We start from the raw sequence: 15,207 nt of genomic DNA, 5'->3' as shown, positions 1-15,207 counted from the left end.
TGAGAGAAAGATGCATGCCGAATATCTCTGCATGCACGCTGTCTTTGCCCCGTTGCACAGAGTAAACACAGAGTGTTAACAAGCCAGATTGTCAAGTGACAAACAAGGCAAGCTTGTAGAGACATTTCCATGTTCAACAGACAGTGGAAATTCCCATGTGTGTAACCAAATGATGGTAGGGCAGAGAGCACTACTGTGACCTTGTTGTAGGCATACAATGGCTTCTTACACACAACAACAAACTTTGCAAGGTAGGTAATAGAAAGTGAACTCCAACGCAAAAGGATTTCAGTTATTTCTTTGTAGCGAGTTTTCTTGATAGTGTCAGTTTCTCAGCACTGCAAAGCCTGCGGTGTCCAAACTGTGCTAAAAGCTCCCTGTGGACTCTCATCTGGTTTCTTAAAGCATGCAAAATACTGCCCTTTCTGCAGGCATTTTACCCTGGCTGTGGCTGAAAGGTCACTAAAAGTGCCTTACGACTGATACATTCCTGGCAGCAGTGACATGAGATGAATAAAACAAGGCTCCTTAGCTGAGTTGCTACAGAGGCGTCCATCCTTGACCTCATCCATCAAATGCATTTTTGACTATTCTGTTTTACATTCATCTTACATGTCACTGTTATCAGAAGTGTCTCTTTTGTAATGTTTTGCTTTAGTAAAAGCACATGTGCTTATACAAACAGAGAATCCCATTGCTTTGAAATACTAGTTGCTGAGACGCATATTTTTTTAGTTGAACTTGAATAGGATAATAGTAATAGCATTTGTCTGTAACGTGTTACAAGAAATTCAGCCTGAGTATTTTCTTCCTTTGCTGGTGTTAAGGGGCTTGTCAGGCATATGACTGTGGTTACAACTGTAACACAGAGAGGACATATGGCTCAAAATAAGGACATATTTTCTATTACTAAGTACCCACAGGGATGCAAAGTTTCAGCCCCTGCTTGCAGTCACAGTTGCCACTGTCACTGGTGTGTATCAGGATAGGATGAGAGGCATAAATGGGTTTCTCATTTTTCATTTCTGGAAGTTTGTGGTATATAGAAGGACCATTAAACTGAGATGCACAAAAAAGATCCTATTAGCATGGATGAATATATGGGAGAAAAGACTTGCTAGAAAGTTTGTAGTGAGAAACATTGAAGCTGATGAAATCAACAGATGGGCAAAGAGAAAGGAAAAAGCGTAGAATAAAAGCAATAATATCTTCCAGTAGAAAGCAAAAGGAAAAATATTGGCTAGAAACCAGAAGACTAGACACTATTCTACATACAGAAATTTTCCTCTGTAAGATATAAATACAGAAGCACAAAGATACAAGTCCTCAGCTAATATATATATTTATAGCTTCAGTGACTTCACTGAAGCAATGATAATTTACATTAGTTTAGGATCTGACCCAAGGAGTCATTTAGGGCACGTGTATAGAAATGTGACTGATGCTATGGCTTTCCTTGCATTTTAATAGGCATCCAAAAATCAAAGCAGACTAGATATGAAAGGATATAGAGTTTAGGAATGGGGAGGGGGGTGAGTGGCTGTATCTGCAAAAATAAAAGGACAGGGAAAGGTTGGGAAACAGCTATGTACTTGGCTAACCTGTGACCTGCAGTATGGATTCCTTCTTGACTGCTTTCAAACCTTCTCCTTGCTTTGTTTCTTTGTTACTATTGTTTGTTTTGCTGATTATCTCATCCCTACCCTTGATGCATGAGGCCCTGCCTCTCACAATGGTAAATCTACTGCCAACACCCAATCCTGCCTTCACCACCACATCAGCTTCCTGACTGGGACTCCTTCTTTAAAAATGAAAATGTCTTTGGTAGTAATTCTATAAAGAGGGTGACTCCTTTCACAGATTCCTCTCTCCTCCTTCACTTTGTCCATCTCCCTGACAAAGAAGCTTGGGTTTTCCAGCTTTATTAGTTCCATTCCTGACACCCCCATCACCTCCTCATACGCTTCCTTCCTCCCATCTCCACTTGGTTCCCTGCACGCCATCTCTCCCATTTCTTCTACAAGCAAACTGATAAAGTAGTCCTCCTTTCTTCAGGTTGTCAGCCTTTTTCACTCCTTTTACCATTCATTTCCCCTTCTCTCTTACTACAGTTACAGGAATTTTTTTTTCTGTAAAACTTCTGCTTGTCCCAGTCACAGACTCTTTTGACATTTTTTTTTTTTTTTTTTTTTTTACATTTCCCTCCCAATACAAATACATGTAAATTCCTTTCATAGAAAAATCAACTCCACCCTTATCCCTGCTTGTCCCATCCTCTCTATCTCTCTCTCTCCCCTGATGTTTTCAAACACTTTCTGGATCTACTTTCCTCCATTTCTGAAGATTTTCTCCCATCTTGTGTTCTGTCCCTTGCATGGAGGTGAAACCACAGTCAGATGACCTCTTCCTACCCAAATTTGGGTACCAGTAACCAGCACACACAGTCCATCCACTCTGTGGTCACTCAGGCACCTTTTGGACAGGCGTCACTCTCTTCTTCAAGAAACCTTTGACTCACTGGCATCCGCTGTCTCTTCTTGCCTTTCTCCTTTCATCATGCATCTTTTTTGATGGTTCTCCATCCAGCATGCTGCTGAAGTTCCATGAACAGTAACCTCTGCCTTTTATGTTTTCTCCACCTCCTGTAAACTGGGTAGTCGCACTCACAAACACAAATTCTGCTGTTGTCAGCTCTCTGAGGTGTCACGGAGTACCTGGTTTATGATCACTCTGCTCCTTCTATACAAACTGAAATCTCAGTTTCTCTCTATGATATTTACCCATGGATAATTAAATATCAATTCCAGTTCAGTATGGCTAAACCCAGAATTCTTAGCTGCTCCTCCCTAGCCACCTCTGCTACCTCTTATAGTGAACAATGGCACATGTATCCTCAAGTCTGCCTGTCACTTGAGGTTATATGTTAGATGTCAACTTTAGTTTGCACTGTGCATGATTTAATTTCCAAAGACTATTTTTGCATATTGAAGAGGAAGACTTCTATCTGTTGATACAGCTATAACATTTACTTAGGTCTTTCAGTATCAAACACCACAATTGTTCCTCTCTTTTTGAACTCACCAAATGTGGAGTTAAAGAGACAAAAGCTACAGGATTCACCTTTTTGACTAGGTTACTCTTCTCTGCATCCTGCTACTGATTTGATCTTCTATATTACATCAAATAGGAGGTAAATCTTTACACTTAAAGTCTATTGTAGACACTCTACATCAGACTCTCCTCCTTCCAGTTCTGAAAGCTAAATTCTGCCCCCATGCGGTCAGCTTGGCCTCCATACTTGTAAAATTTCCATACATTTTCTCTCCTTATGAGAATGTCTTCACAAACAGTTCTCTTATTACTTTCCCTAGAACTCTAATTAGTTCTCTTATTACTTTCCCTAGAACTCTAATTAGGTTCCCAGTGCCCTTATATTCTTGTCTACCACGGTGAATAATATTTGCTTATAGTTTCTTTGTGTTCATTTTCTGTCTGTACCCACCAGTTGCCTGTTGTCTAATGAGTAGATTGCAAGCACCAAGAAACAGGGTTGGCATTCATGTTTGTACAGTGCTTGGCATCATGGTATATACTTGAATCTAAAGCACTAAAAAAATATTAAAAATTTACACTTAATCATGATAAAGATGGTACCATTTAAAAAGTGCTAATGGCCAGGGAAGCATACGTGCATGTGCACATGGATACTTCTAGCACATGTATGTTATAACTGAACACGTTATCTGAGAGGTATAGAAGAGAGAGAACATGTGTACATGTGCTATATCTGACATATGGTGTCAAATTTATGTACATTGGCTCCAGAGGCCAAAGACTTGGCCCCCTGGACTCAGGCCTCGAAGTGTGTTTAAGCTTCACTGCCACAGCAAGGCACTTCACAGCACATGTAGCTGGGTGGGAGGAGAGATGGCAAACAAGCTACAGCTAATAACATCACTGAGGCACTGCTGGTGCAGAAGTGAGTATGTGAGTCAAGAGAGAGCTGTGCACAAATGCTGGTAGCTAAAAACTGGCCAAAGTGTGAAAAAATGAAGGGAAGTAAAATTAGGCTTGGTTAATAACTTTAGAAATGACATATGGGAAAAAATATAAAAGAACATATGGAGACATCCTTCCTCCTGTGGCTTTGCCAGTATCCTGCTACCCGCCTCGCTGTTTGGTGAAGGTCCTTCCAAACACTTTAGTGCTGCTGCCTTTTTATGCTGTGAGCATGGCCTCATGGCCGTTCCACAATATAGCACACAGGAGGAGGTTTGCTTGAATACAATCTCAATAAAGTTTGTTTACAGTGATAATGTAAATTGGTCTTTTTGCTGAGTGCACAGTGATTTAGACTTGCAAAACAGGATAGAGCCAAGCACTGGGAAAACAGGAGGAAGAAGGGCATCTGCCAGTATGTGAGGCTGTGTCCTTCCTGCCGGCACAGGAGGGTTCAGAAACGGCTAAGGATTTGGATGCACAGTCCGGTTCTTGCAGTGCAATGAAATGCATTTCTGCCAAATAGCCAGTAACGGCCTGTGAGTGCTCTTAGCTCACCCATTTACAAGGTGAAACTAAAACCTTAAACCTTTAAAACATGACTTCATGGCATTTCTGAGCCCTACAATGACCACAGGAGCAGCAAAGGGAAAGCCCTACACAAACTTCAGTGAAGTTTCTCAGCTCAGATTCTGCCTCACTGACACTGTTTCCATGTTGTTTACTCTTGCAATAGCCAAAATTATTCTGTAATTTTTTGCTTCACAGGGGCTTTTCCTCCAGCTCCTTCTTCTCTTATCATGTTTCTTGTTGGATAAGGGCCTGCAGCACCCTCTTCTGTCTCTGTTGCTGCTGATCCCCTGGCTAATTTGTTGATCAGTCATGCTGAGGCAAGACATAGGACTGGGGAAGTATGCAGGTTTGTGAAACCTGGTAAGCACCACCTGGTGTCACAATCCTTACAGAGGTACTGACAAGGATCTCAGCCTGTTGCTCCCTATATTTAGGACCAAGCAAGGATTTAGATATTGCATTCAAGGTGAGATGGTTGTACCCAGAAGAAAATACCAATATTAATGGTGCTGGGGGTCCAGAAATTAAAGAAGCCATAATGTGTCTCAGACTCCTAGGCAGAGAAGGGGTCTGGTCAGTGGCAGAACCTCAGGGCAAGACATGAGGAAGACCGTGTTCTGGAGCAGTCCTCAGGAAGGTAGAACTGGCCAACAGCGGGAACTGTATCAAAGAGATGGGAACCAGGGTCATGGCTGAGCAGAAAAGAGACAGAATGAAAGCAGCCAGGACTAACGAAGCAAGGCCTGCAAGGCACAAACAAGGCTTCAGCAGCTGAAGGCAGAAAGAGGAAGCAGAGACAGGACAGGTAAGAACAAGAGCCAGAGGCCAGAGGAAATGAATGGATCATAGCTATAGCAATGAGAAATACTGCCCTGAAATGGCCAGCGCTGCTTTTATATCTGATAAATGCAGCAAGCCACCTGTCAAGCTTACAGACCTGGAAATAGGGCTGCAGTCAGGTAGGCTGATGCTTTCATCCCTGCAAAGGTTTTGCAAGGCTTGCCCAGGTTTGCAGTGGGGCTTGTCCCATGCTCACTAAAGAGTCTGTAAAATGCCTCCACTCAGCTATGGAACATTAATAGTCTGAGGAATATATTGTTTTTCTAAACTGGACAGAACTGGACACTGCTGGATAATAGCCATTTGCTTTCAAATTCTCATGCTTGGGTACTGAACAAAATAATATAGCCCTGCAGTAGGTTTTGACCGACAAATCATTCTAAGAATTAAAGAAAATGTGGGGTAGACTGAATTATCATAGAAGTTATCAAATGAATCGTTAGGAAAAATTGTTCTTAGCCAGATCGTTGCTAGGAGCAAGCAATAAAGAGAGGAAAAAAAGAAAAAAAAGAGGAAAAAGAAAATGCCTGGGGCAGTGGCCTCCAAGCATGACCACCACACTAATAAATTAGAATAAGAGTCATTAGTAGGTGCAACAAAGTGAAGAATTAAGGCCCAAGTCTGTGAAAGCTAACAATCCAATTCTAATGAAGACCTATCTAGATATTTAAAAGGAAAAGTAATAAGGAAAACTAACAGAAGGCATGCTGATAAAAATAATTTAGCACAAAACTATGTCCCAGGCATATAGGGAACTGTGAGGAGCTCACGTGGACTGTCCCAGCTGGGAAGACACTAAGGCTGCGGGCGGGTGTCCTGCTCAGGGTCACTGGAAATGGCTAACCAGTATAGACCCCCCACAGCAGCTCATCACCACTTCTCTCCAAGACGCTGCTGTCCTTCAGTCTGCACTGAGATTGGTAAACTAGGACCTGTGGTGTTAAACCCACTCATTTTGACTGAACCCCTGAGAAGGCAACCAGACACCCTCAGAGGCTGGGGAACCAAGTAGGGGAAGGGGGCTGGCAGCCCTGTATGACGGCCGCCTGTGGGCTGCTCCTCCACCCGTGCTCAATGGGGTCCAAGCTGCCCTCCCTCTATCGGGGTAGAGGAGGAGATGCTCCCGGGGTGCAGTGCAGGAGGGCCTGCCTCCAAAGTCTGCCTTCTGCATTCAGTGTGAAGTAGCAATAAACGACTGACATCAAAATGAAGTCTTTCACTGGCATGAAAACAAAACATGACGGTCTGCCTGAAACCACTTGTCATGCAGTTTTCAGCTTGTGGACTGTTTCAGATTTTGCTAATTTTTCCTGATTTTGAATATGATTTTTGTTTATTTTTAAATGTCAAAACATTCACATGACCTGGAAGACCACATCTTATTCAGCTGTGGCAACAGCCTGAGCATCTCTTTAACTCATCTGTGACTTTTGTTGTCAGAACTGTCACTCGTTACTACCTCATTTCTGCTACCTCATTTCTGCTATGCAACCGTGTGGGACATTGTTTTGTGATCTGGACTTCTTTGTGTTCCTCTCCGGAAACAATTAATTCATGGCAAGACAAGTAATATTTTCAAACTGTTTTTGTATGAAATGTATCTTTCTTCATAAAAGAGATGTTAACTGTTTATTCCCTTTTCACATATGCAAATCTTTTCCAATACTTCTGCAACATGTCTTCCTTGAAAAGATAAAACGTGTGTGGTGAATAGTTAAAAAAACTGATGCAAGGTAAGTATATCTCCCTGGCTGTTACAGTGCATTGATTTTATTAAGCAGTATCCCATTGTGATGAGCTGCTGGAATGGAAATGTTACTTCCTTCAAGCTTTACATTTTGTTATTTAGACATTTTTTAAACTTGAGGTTGACAATCCCCACAGGAGGAAGTGATGGATGCAAGGGGAGTGGCAGAGAAGACAGTGAGGGAGAAGAGAAATTATCATAGATGGAGCCAGCAACACCACCTTTTTCCCCCATGTGATTTTATTTATATATTTGCCTCATACCACAACCTTGTCTCCTAGGGATTTCTTGAACATCAACTTCATTAGTTATGAAGGCAGCAATCCATAACCAATTTTCTTTTCATGTCAAGCTTGTTCATGTATAAACCCAGCCCTTTTGTTGGAAACATTTGCAATTAATCCCACAAACAAAGAAAATGCAAATTGTACAGTCTACCCTAAGCAACCCTTCTGACTCAAGGCCCTGACCACCGTCTATTATACACTAAAATGAATTGAAATTCCCACTTTGAGCCTAACCTAATTTTCTAGTGATAATAGGCATGGATTCCCAGAAGCATTCCATGCATCTAGATAGTAACATCCTAATTTCCTTTCCTGGTAAATGTTTTAAATAAGATTTTAGCACCAAAGGAAATTAACCTTTAAATTAATTGTAATTATAAAATGCCATCACTGATTTTGTCTTCAGACTAATTACTTGCTATTATTTAAACAAACTGCACCTCCTCTGAGCTTTAAGTTTGTTTCTCTCTCTGCACTGCAGTGCCAAATGATCACAGACCAGGCTGCGTAGCGTCTGATGAGTCCTATGACACCTTGGACTGCTCAGGTCCTTTTACATCTCAAATGCAGCCAGTTTCACTTGTCATATCTTCCTGCCATAGGCTTTCACCCCGACACTTCAGCCTTGCACTCTGCAGCTCAGACATTTTCAGGCTGTGCTTTCAAATGAGCGAGCACACCTTGTGGGATGCAGAGTGCCTGTGTTCTGTGCTGGTGAGAATGAGACACTCAATGCCAGCCTTCTGCTCTGTGAAAGGTCTCCTCCAAGACAGGACATGACTGGAAATAGTGACACAGGAACCAGCTATTGGTATGTGCAAAAGGCTGATGCTGTACAGGCATCTCGGGGAATTTCCTAAATGTTCCTGGTGGCATTGAGCTCTCCAAGGCAGCTCTCTTTAGGATGAAAAGTGGGAGACAGTACCATGGGATTTCAAAATCTTCTCTCCCTCCATGCTTCCATCAGCATCCTGACAACCAAAGGCATCCCATTTTCCTCCTTTTGGTTTACTTAGTTCATGTATCAGTCACGACACTAAATGAAACAAGTAAACAGAAAAAACTTCTAACTTAGCCACAGGGTGTAAACTGGAGACTGCAGCTGAGCAAAACCAAGCTGTAGTTTTAGTGTCTGTAGCATGTTCATTGAATTCTTATTCATGAATGACCTGCTCAACAGCTGGAGGACAGCTGTTTTAAATATTGGTTTGTAGTTGTTCCTATTCTTATGTTGCCTCTACAGACTGCCTAGGCTGTCCTTAGCATTAACCAAACAAGTCAGACCAGTGCTTCACCCTATTGTGAGAGAGGTGTCTACCACAGATAGGGCAAATTACTCTTTGGAGTTACATCCCTACTTCCCCTGACTGTGGTAGAAATCTCAATTGTTGGTTTAAACTGAAGACCTAATTACAAGCAGCTGTGTGTGAGATGCATCCTACCTGCTGCAGCATAGAAAATGTGAAGAATGAATGGTGTTTTCCAGAGAAAGACTCAGGGCACGTTACAGAAAAACTAAAGCTGAGGTGCTGGAACTCCTTCTCTTGGGAGGCTGTATTTGATTAAAAACTACCTTAGTTCAAACTCAGGTGGACACTTTAAGGAAGAAAAGACTATTGTGGGAAACTAAATACAATGAGACCTCTTCTGGCTAAGGAAGTCCCTGAACTGAAAATTACTGTCAGGATTTTCTGGGAACCACAAACTTGCTGTGTTCTTATATACCTATATGGCAAATAGATATGGAAGTAAGCATCAGATGTTCTTCATTACTGGATATCACATATGGGGCTGGTAGACCTGGTACCTCCTGCCTTGTGTTGCGATACATCAGTGTGACAGATAACACTGCACTGGTAGGGCTGCAGCTTACACTGTAGCTGTGGTGTCACCTTTCCTCTGGGGGGCAAGAGATCTGCCAGGTTGCCCACGACAATAACTTCCATAGATGCATTCAAGTCCAGCCTTGGCTGCAGAAAGATGTTTGCAGTCATCTTCAGCCATCTCCCTCAGCCTTAGTTTCTGCTTCTTCCTATCTTTCTGCTGTCCTGATAGGTTCAGTATTTACAGCCATATTCACCAGACAATGAGAAGGGAAATGAAGAAGCAGAATTAATAGCTGAACATTTGCTACCAGTTTCTCTTTGTCTTTATTTTAGAGATTTTTAAGCAGTGATGGAATCCGAGGTATTATTTCTTTGTAATATCTCACTAAGGAGATTGTAAAAAGCATTTAGCACAGAAATAAAGTGACATCTGAGCATATTCTGCAATTCAACAGTGCCTTTCATCCCAGAAGCTCAAAGTTAGGAAGCAACACACCTGTGAGTTTGTCCCTGTCATTATTTCCCATTTTAAATCTGGGAAACAAAAGTATGGAGAGGTTAAATCGCCTGCCTAAAGGTGGAAGGCAGCCTGTAACAAAACTAAAAATAAAAGGCTTTTCTACCTATCCCATATGTTTGTCAAAATTTCACATCTCTTACAGCTGATGAATTTAATATTGTCTTTTAAAGGAAAATCTTTGTCATCACCTTCATACTTCCCAGCTCAGGCCTAGGATCCCAGTAGCGGATTGTTTGGCACTGAGTTTATTGGCACATAATTGCTATGCTGTATTGCTCACCAGTAGATATCCCCTATCTATCTGGGGTATTCCGGAACATTTTCAGTGATTCAAATTAGAATCTTGAATTCAAGGTTTTTATTGGGGGGAGTGAAATAATCTTAAAGGATTATCTAGAGCTGTACTTCTGCGCCAGACATCCCCAAAAACTGGGTTTGAGGGAATGGGCAGCAAAAATCTACTTTTTTTTTTGCTGCATTTTTTTTTTTTTTTTTTTTTGCTTTGCAGTTCACATGGAAACAATGCCAGGAGACAAGATGATAGTCTATGTGCAAGTTGGGTCCCTGCTAGTGTGAGACAGTGCAAAGGTTGTACCTCATAGTACTCAGGCAACAGTCAGACGGGCCATATCTATTCTCTGATTGCTTTGTCATTGTGTTATGGTAGGTAAATGCTGTTTCTTCTCCCTATCTGGGTCTGCAAGAAAGCCTTCTGGATTATGATTTCACTGTGAGACACAGACTGAATTGGTGATTTTCTCTAGGCTGGGGTTCCTTCCCAGCCAAAGTTGTCCCTCTAATAACAAGACAGTCCCTTTTTCCTCAACAGAACCTGCAAGGTGAGTGCAGAATTCCCACTTCAGTAACCCAGGTTTCTATTTTAATTGCTTACAGACAAAAAGCCCCAGGAGGATGCTGCTTTATTTGTTACATTCCAGGGTTTTCCACAAAATATCTGTATATTTAATGACATTAAAAAAAACCCCAAAAAACACACTGAATTTTCTTTTAGTAAGGCAGTAACAGCTTATAGCAGGGAGCCAAATTGCTGGTGAGGAAATGCACATTAAACAAACATTTCAATGTTATTAAAAATAATGTGCAGCCTTTGAAAAATGCAGGCCTAATACGATTTTGGAAAACAAATGAGTAGCTCTGATAAGTTTACAGCTGTTGAATGCCTCCAAGTAATGATTGTTGCTGACATTTTCATGCTTTATTTTTAATTGATACAGCTAATAATGCCAATGAGGTAAGAATGACAATGGTTTAAGCATACCAGTGGCAATAGAGAAGAGGAGAGCATTGAGCCAGCAGCAGCCCTGCTGGGAACCCATCCTCCCTCGTTTTTCCCAGATGAGGACCCGAGGCCCTCCAAGCCTCAGAGTTCCTCCTCCCACCACAGGGAACAGCAGAAGGGACCTTTAGGAGGCACAAACCACCACCGAGAGAAGTGGTCAGGGAAAAGCTTCCCTTGCCTGACCCTTGGGGAAGGGTGCAGTAGTTCGGCTACAGTGCACCCGGTGTTAGAGCACTGCTTGGGAATGTACCAAGAGGAAAAGCAAAAAGCAGCTTCCTCTTTAATTATTGACATAGAATTAACCCAAACCAGATTGTCCTCATAAAGTTAGTATGGACTTGTGCTTCGATTTAGGGGGCTTGCTGCTGGATTTATTTGGCGTGTGAGTAATTAAAACCTCTAGACTTGCTGATTCAGTCCTAGTTATGACCCTGATTTGATCACTGTATTGTTCCATTCCTAATCCTTTAGTGAGGTTAGAGCAGGTTAATCTTAGTGAAATGTTTGCTTAATTCCACCCCTGCTCATTTGTTCTCTTAATAAAATCTGCATAAAGAATGGAGAAACAGTAATTCTTTCAGCTTGTTCCAATTATTCTGAGAGCAAAGCTAATTCAGCTGAAGCAGCTTAAGAGCAACTTGATTATGTTTCTACAGTTGAGGCTCTGTGCCAACAGAAGATGAGGCACCTCCTCTGCTCCCAAGCCATGTTGATATGTTCCTCTGGTTAAAATATGGAACCTGCCCATGTCTGGCTCTTGGATGTTGCATGACTTTTTCTCTAGTCTTACTGCTTGCTGCTCACTCCTTCCAGGCTGTGTTTCTGCCTCTTTTGCTCCTCTTCTGGACTGTTGTTTCTCCCATGGCCCATTAGCAAAGCAGAACAAATGGAACTGAGTGTATGGGTGTTCACCACATCCATTGTGAGAAGCAAAAGGCTTTTTCTTTTGGCTGTATCTTATCAGAAAGGTTTTTCTATTGACTGTCTCACCAGACAGGATTTGTGGTTAAATGTTCCTTTTGTGCAACCAGTATGGTTATCCTTATGGTCCTCTGTGATTGGCAGTGAGGCATCCCATATTTACAGGTGTGAATGGTCCTGAAAACCAGAGATCTAGATATCTCTTGTGATGTCTGTGAATACAGAGGTGGGCAAGAAGACCATTCCAGCATCTGGGAAAGCAGGGCAGTGATGTGGGAGAGTTGCTTTGTGCTGACTGGTTTTGCCAGAGGACCTTTCACAGCTGACACATCTTTAGCACACAGAGGGAACACCAGATGCCAAACTGCACGTAAGCACAAGCCAAGTCTCACCCCTTATCAGCTGTGGATGGTAGGCAGGGATTGGTGGGCAGCAGGGTAAAGCCTTTTTCTGCTATGCTAGCTGTCCAGCAAGTCTAGGGTAGGGATTATACTGTGGGCAGGAGGGGTGTCTTCATCACTCTGTGCCACACAACTTGCTCCATACCAGCATGCAGGGGTGAGGAACTAGAAGAAGAGACTATGGGAAGAGAAACACAGCTAGGGGGTCTGAAGAGATCTCAGACCAAAGAATTGTATATGCAGGAAGCTCTAGGAAAGGCTCTGGAACATATTCTACTTTTCCTGAAAGCTTTTCTCCTTTTCGCTCAGTCTGCATGAGATGACCCTATGTACTGAGGAAGTTACACTTAGGCGTGTTCCTCTGGAGTAGAAATACTGAATAACATGGCATCCATAAGGGATACATTACTTCTCAAAAGAGCATGATAGATGGATATGTTGCCAAAAGGGAAGAAAAAGCTGAAAAAATGTATCTAAATGGAAATGAAAGAATCTCAAATTTAACCTGAGCAGGGGGTATCTGTATGGACTGCAGCCCCTGACTGTCACAGCAAGCATTCAGCAAACGTCAGAGTGGTCTGATCAGAGAGAGAACTAGAATTGTTCTTATTCTCTGCTACATGCAGCCTCTTCCTAGAAATTAAAGCTGCTTTAGTTTTATGATACCTTGAGGGGCCAAATCCAATCTGAACATTATTACAGTGTTGGGACGACTCAGCCACAGAAGTTCCCTTTTTCTCTTTTTTTCCATCCACACTTCCAAACCTCACCAAAGGTGAAACTGTGGTGTCTGAGCTTGTGCTGGCTTCATTGTGCTGGGTGGGGATTCACTCTGGTACCTCAGGGAGATGCTCACAGATGGGTAAAATGGCTCTTTGCCTGGAAGAGGAGGTCTGGCTGAGGTGTACTAGCAAAGTAATAAAGGCCTCAAAATAGGCAAGATGATCACAAGAAAAGGTTCAAAGCAGCATGACGATCAGTGGGTTCTGAACAACAGGGAGCTCCGGCCGCAGTGAACAGAAAACAATAACATATTGGCAGTGGCACTTTGCTGCCAGGAATGATGCTTTACAGACCACGGGAGAAATCTCTCAAACGTGCTCTGACTTCTGCTCTTGTTTGGTGAGCCAAGTCACAAGTCCTTTCCTTGCTTTTTACTTGCATCATGCCTTAAAGCATTACAGAAGAGTGAAAAAAAGATTCAAGTCCTTAGAAGAGAGGGTAGAATAGCATTAAACAGGTTTTCATTTGGGGGGGAACAGGTTTTCATTTGGGGGGGTGGGGGGCGGGGGGGGGCAAGGAATCACTCTTCTCAAGCTCCGTGGATAGTAAATACACTTAACGGAAAAGTAGGAGAAAATACATATGGCTGGGTTCTTCCCTCAAAAAGCAAGAATTATTTGTGACATACCCTTGCTCCACATGCCTATCCCAAACTCTTTTTACTTTTATGCCTTCCTTGCCTCCACAGAAACACAAAGACAACTGAAACGAGGATAGTTGGAAAGGCCTCCGAAGTGTGGTTTGATTTCAGCACTAAATCTCCCCATGACGGCTCACAGTGGCACTGTATTGCCAATAGATTATAGGGTTGCAGCTATTTTCTACACAGGAGAACACACAAAGGAACCCCCACCAGTCCTAGCAGTGCTCTCAATCAAATAAAACCCCTTTAGCTTCCTGTTGCAGAGCTCTCTCTAGGATTCATGTATATTTTATCAAAGTTACAGGCAGTTCTGATACTTGTTTCTAAAGTGCTTTAGTATGAATCCCAAGATGTACTGAAATGCTGCAGTGGCCCTTTTTAAAAAATCAAGGTTAGAGTAGAGAAAAACCAAAATGGCTTGATTCCATACCATGTAATAAGAGCAAATTCTGCTCAAAAGTCTTCCATTGATACAAATAATCAGAAGAAACACAAATATACATCTATATGAAATAAATTTGCTCCTTGTAATTGTACCCTGGGAGCAGCAGGAACAGAGGAACACCACAGTTTCACCTCACATAAATGAAAGTCCTGCAATGATCTATAGCTATTTTTTTTGCCAGAAGTGCTTTTACAGGCCAACACAAGTCAACACAGAAGAGCTATACCCTCACTGATAACTAATTACTGTAAAGATAGTTAATAACAATCCAGGAAAAAATAAAAGCTTGTATTTACCAGTTGGTATTTTTGCATTTTTTATTTTATGTCTTAAGTCAAGCTGTGAGGAAAAAAAAATACAATGATATTCTCAGAAGAAAAGAGTATGTATTTTTTAAGCTGCATTTCATGACTCCTTTGTCTTTCAGGCGTTTGCAAATTTTAGGTCAAGAAGGATGGACAGAAAGCATGTTATGGCTACAGTATAATAAGCCATTTAGGTTGAAGTCAGCAAAAGCCAGCATAGTGGAGGGGTGATTAACAAAAAAATTAAAAAATTTTGTATGTAATAAAGCTTTAGTACTTACAGCTGTCCTCTTCTTCAGTAATACATTTCACCACATAACAGGCATAGATGAAGCCGGCCAGCTGAAACAAAATGTAATAGTATTAGATGTAAAGCAAATACAATAGAAAAACAAGAGTTGATTTTAGAAAATCAGCAACAGAAAAAGAAATAACAAAATTCACAAGACTTTGATGAGGTAATGATAATTCTTCACAACAGTTTGATAATTTTAGTTGGAAATAGTTAGGGGAATATTTAATCTTTCGTAAAGAACACTCTCTTCAATAAAACTTCCAAAAAATTGATCAAAAATTTTACATTACTGAATTAGCTTTTTTTTTAGTGATTGAAAATC

General features: G+C 41.6%; 1 protein-coding gene across 1 annotated transcript in view; it reads right to left on the bottom strand.

The window, feature by feature from the left end:
* Positions 1-15,207, bottom strand: part of NKAIN2 (sodium/potassium transporting ATPase interacting 2) — a 574,708-nt gene that overhangs the window by 11,635 nt on the left and 547,866 nt on the right. Inside the window, exon 5 of the mRNA XM_074923813.1 lies at positions 14,872-14,932. Coding sequence (XP_074779914.1) covers positions 14,872-14,932 — 61 coding nt within the window. The remainder of the gene's footprint in view (positions 1-14,871; positions 14,933-15,207) is intronic.

Source organism: Athene noctua, chromosome 1 (genome assembly GCF_965140245.1).
Source record: "Athene noctua chromosome 1, bAthNoc1.hap1.1, whole genome shotgun sequence".
In the NCBI taxonomy this organism is placed as follows: Eukaryota; Metazoa; Chordata; class Aves; order Strigiformes; family Strigidae; genus Athene; species Athene noctua.
Note: the sequence above shows the minus strand (reverse complement) of the source record. Positions and strands in the feature narration are given on the sequence as shown.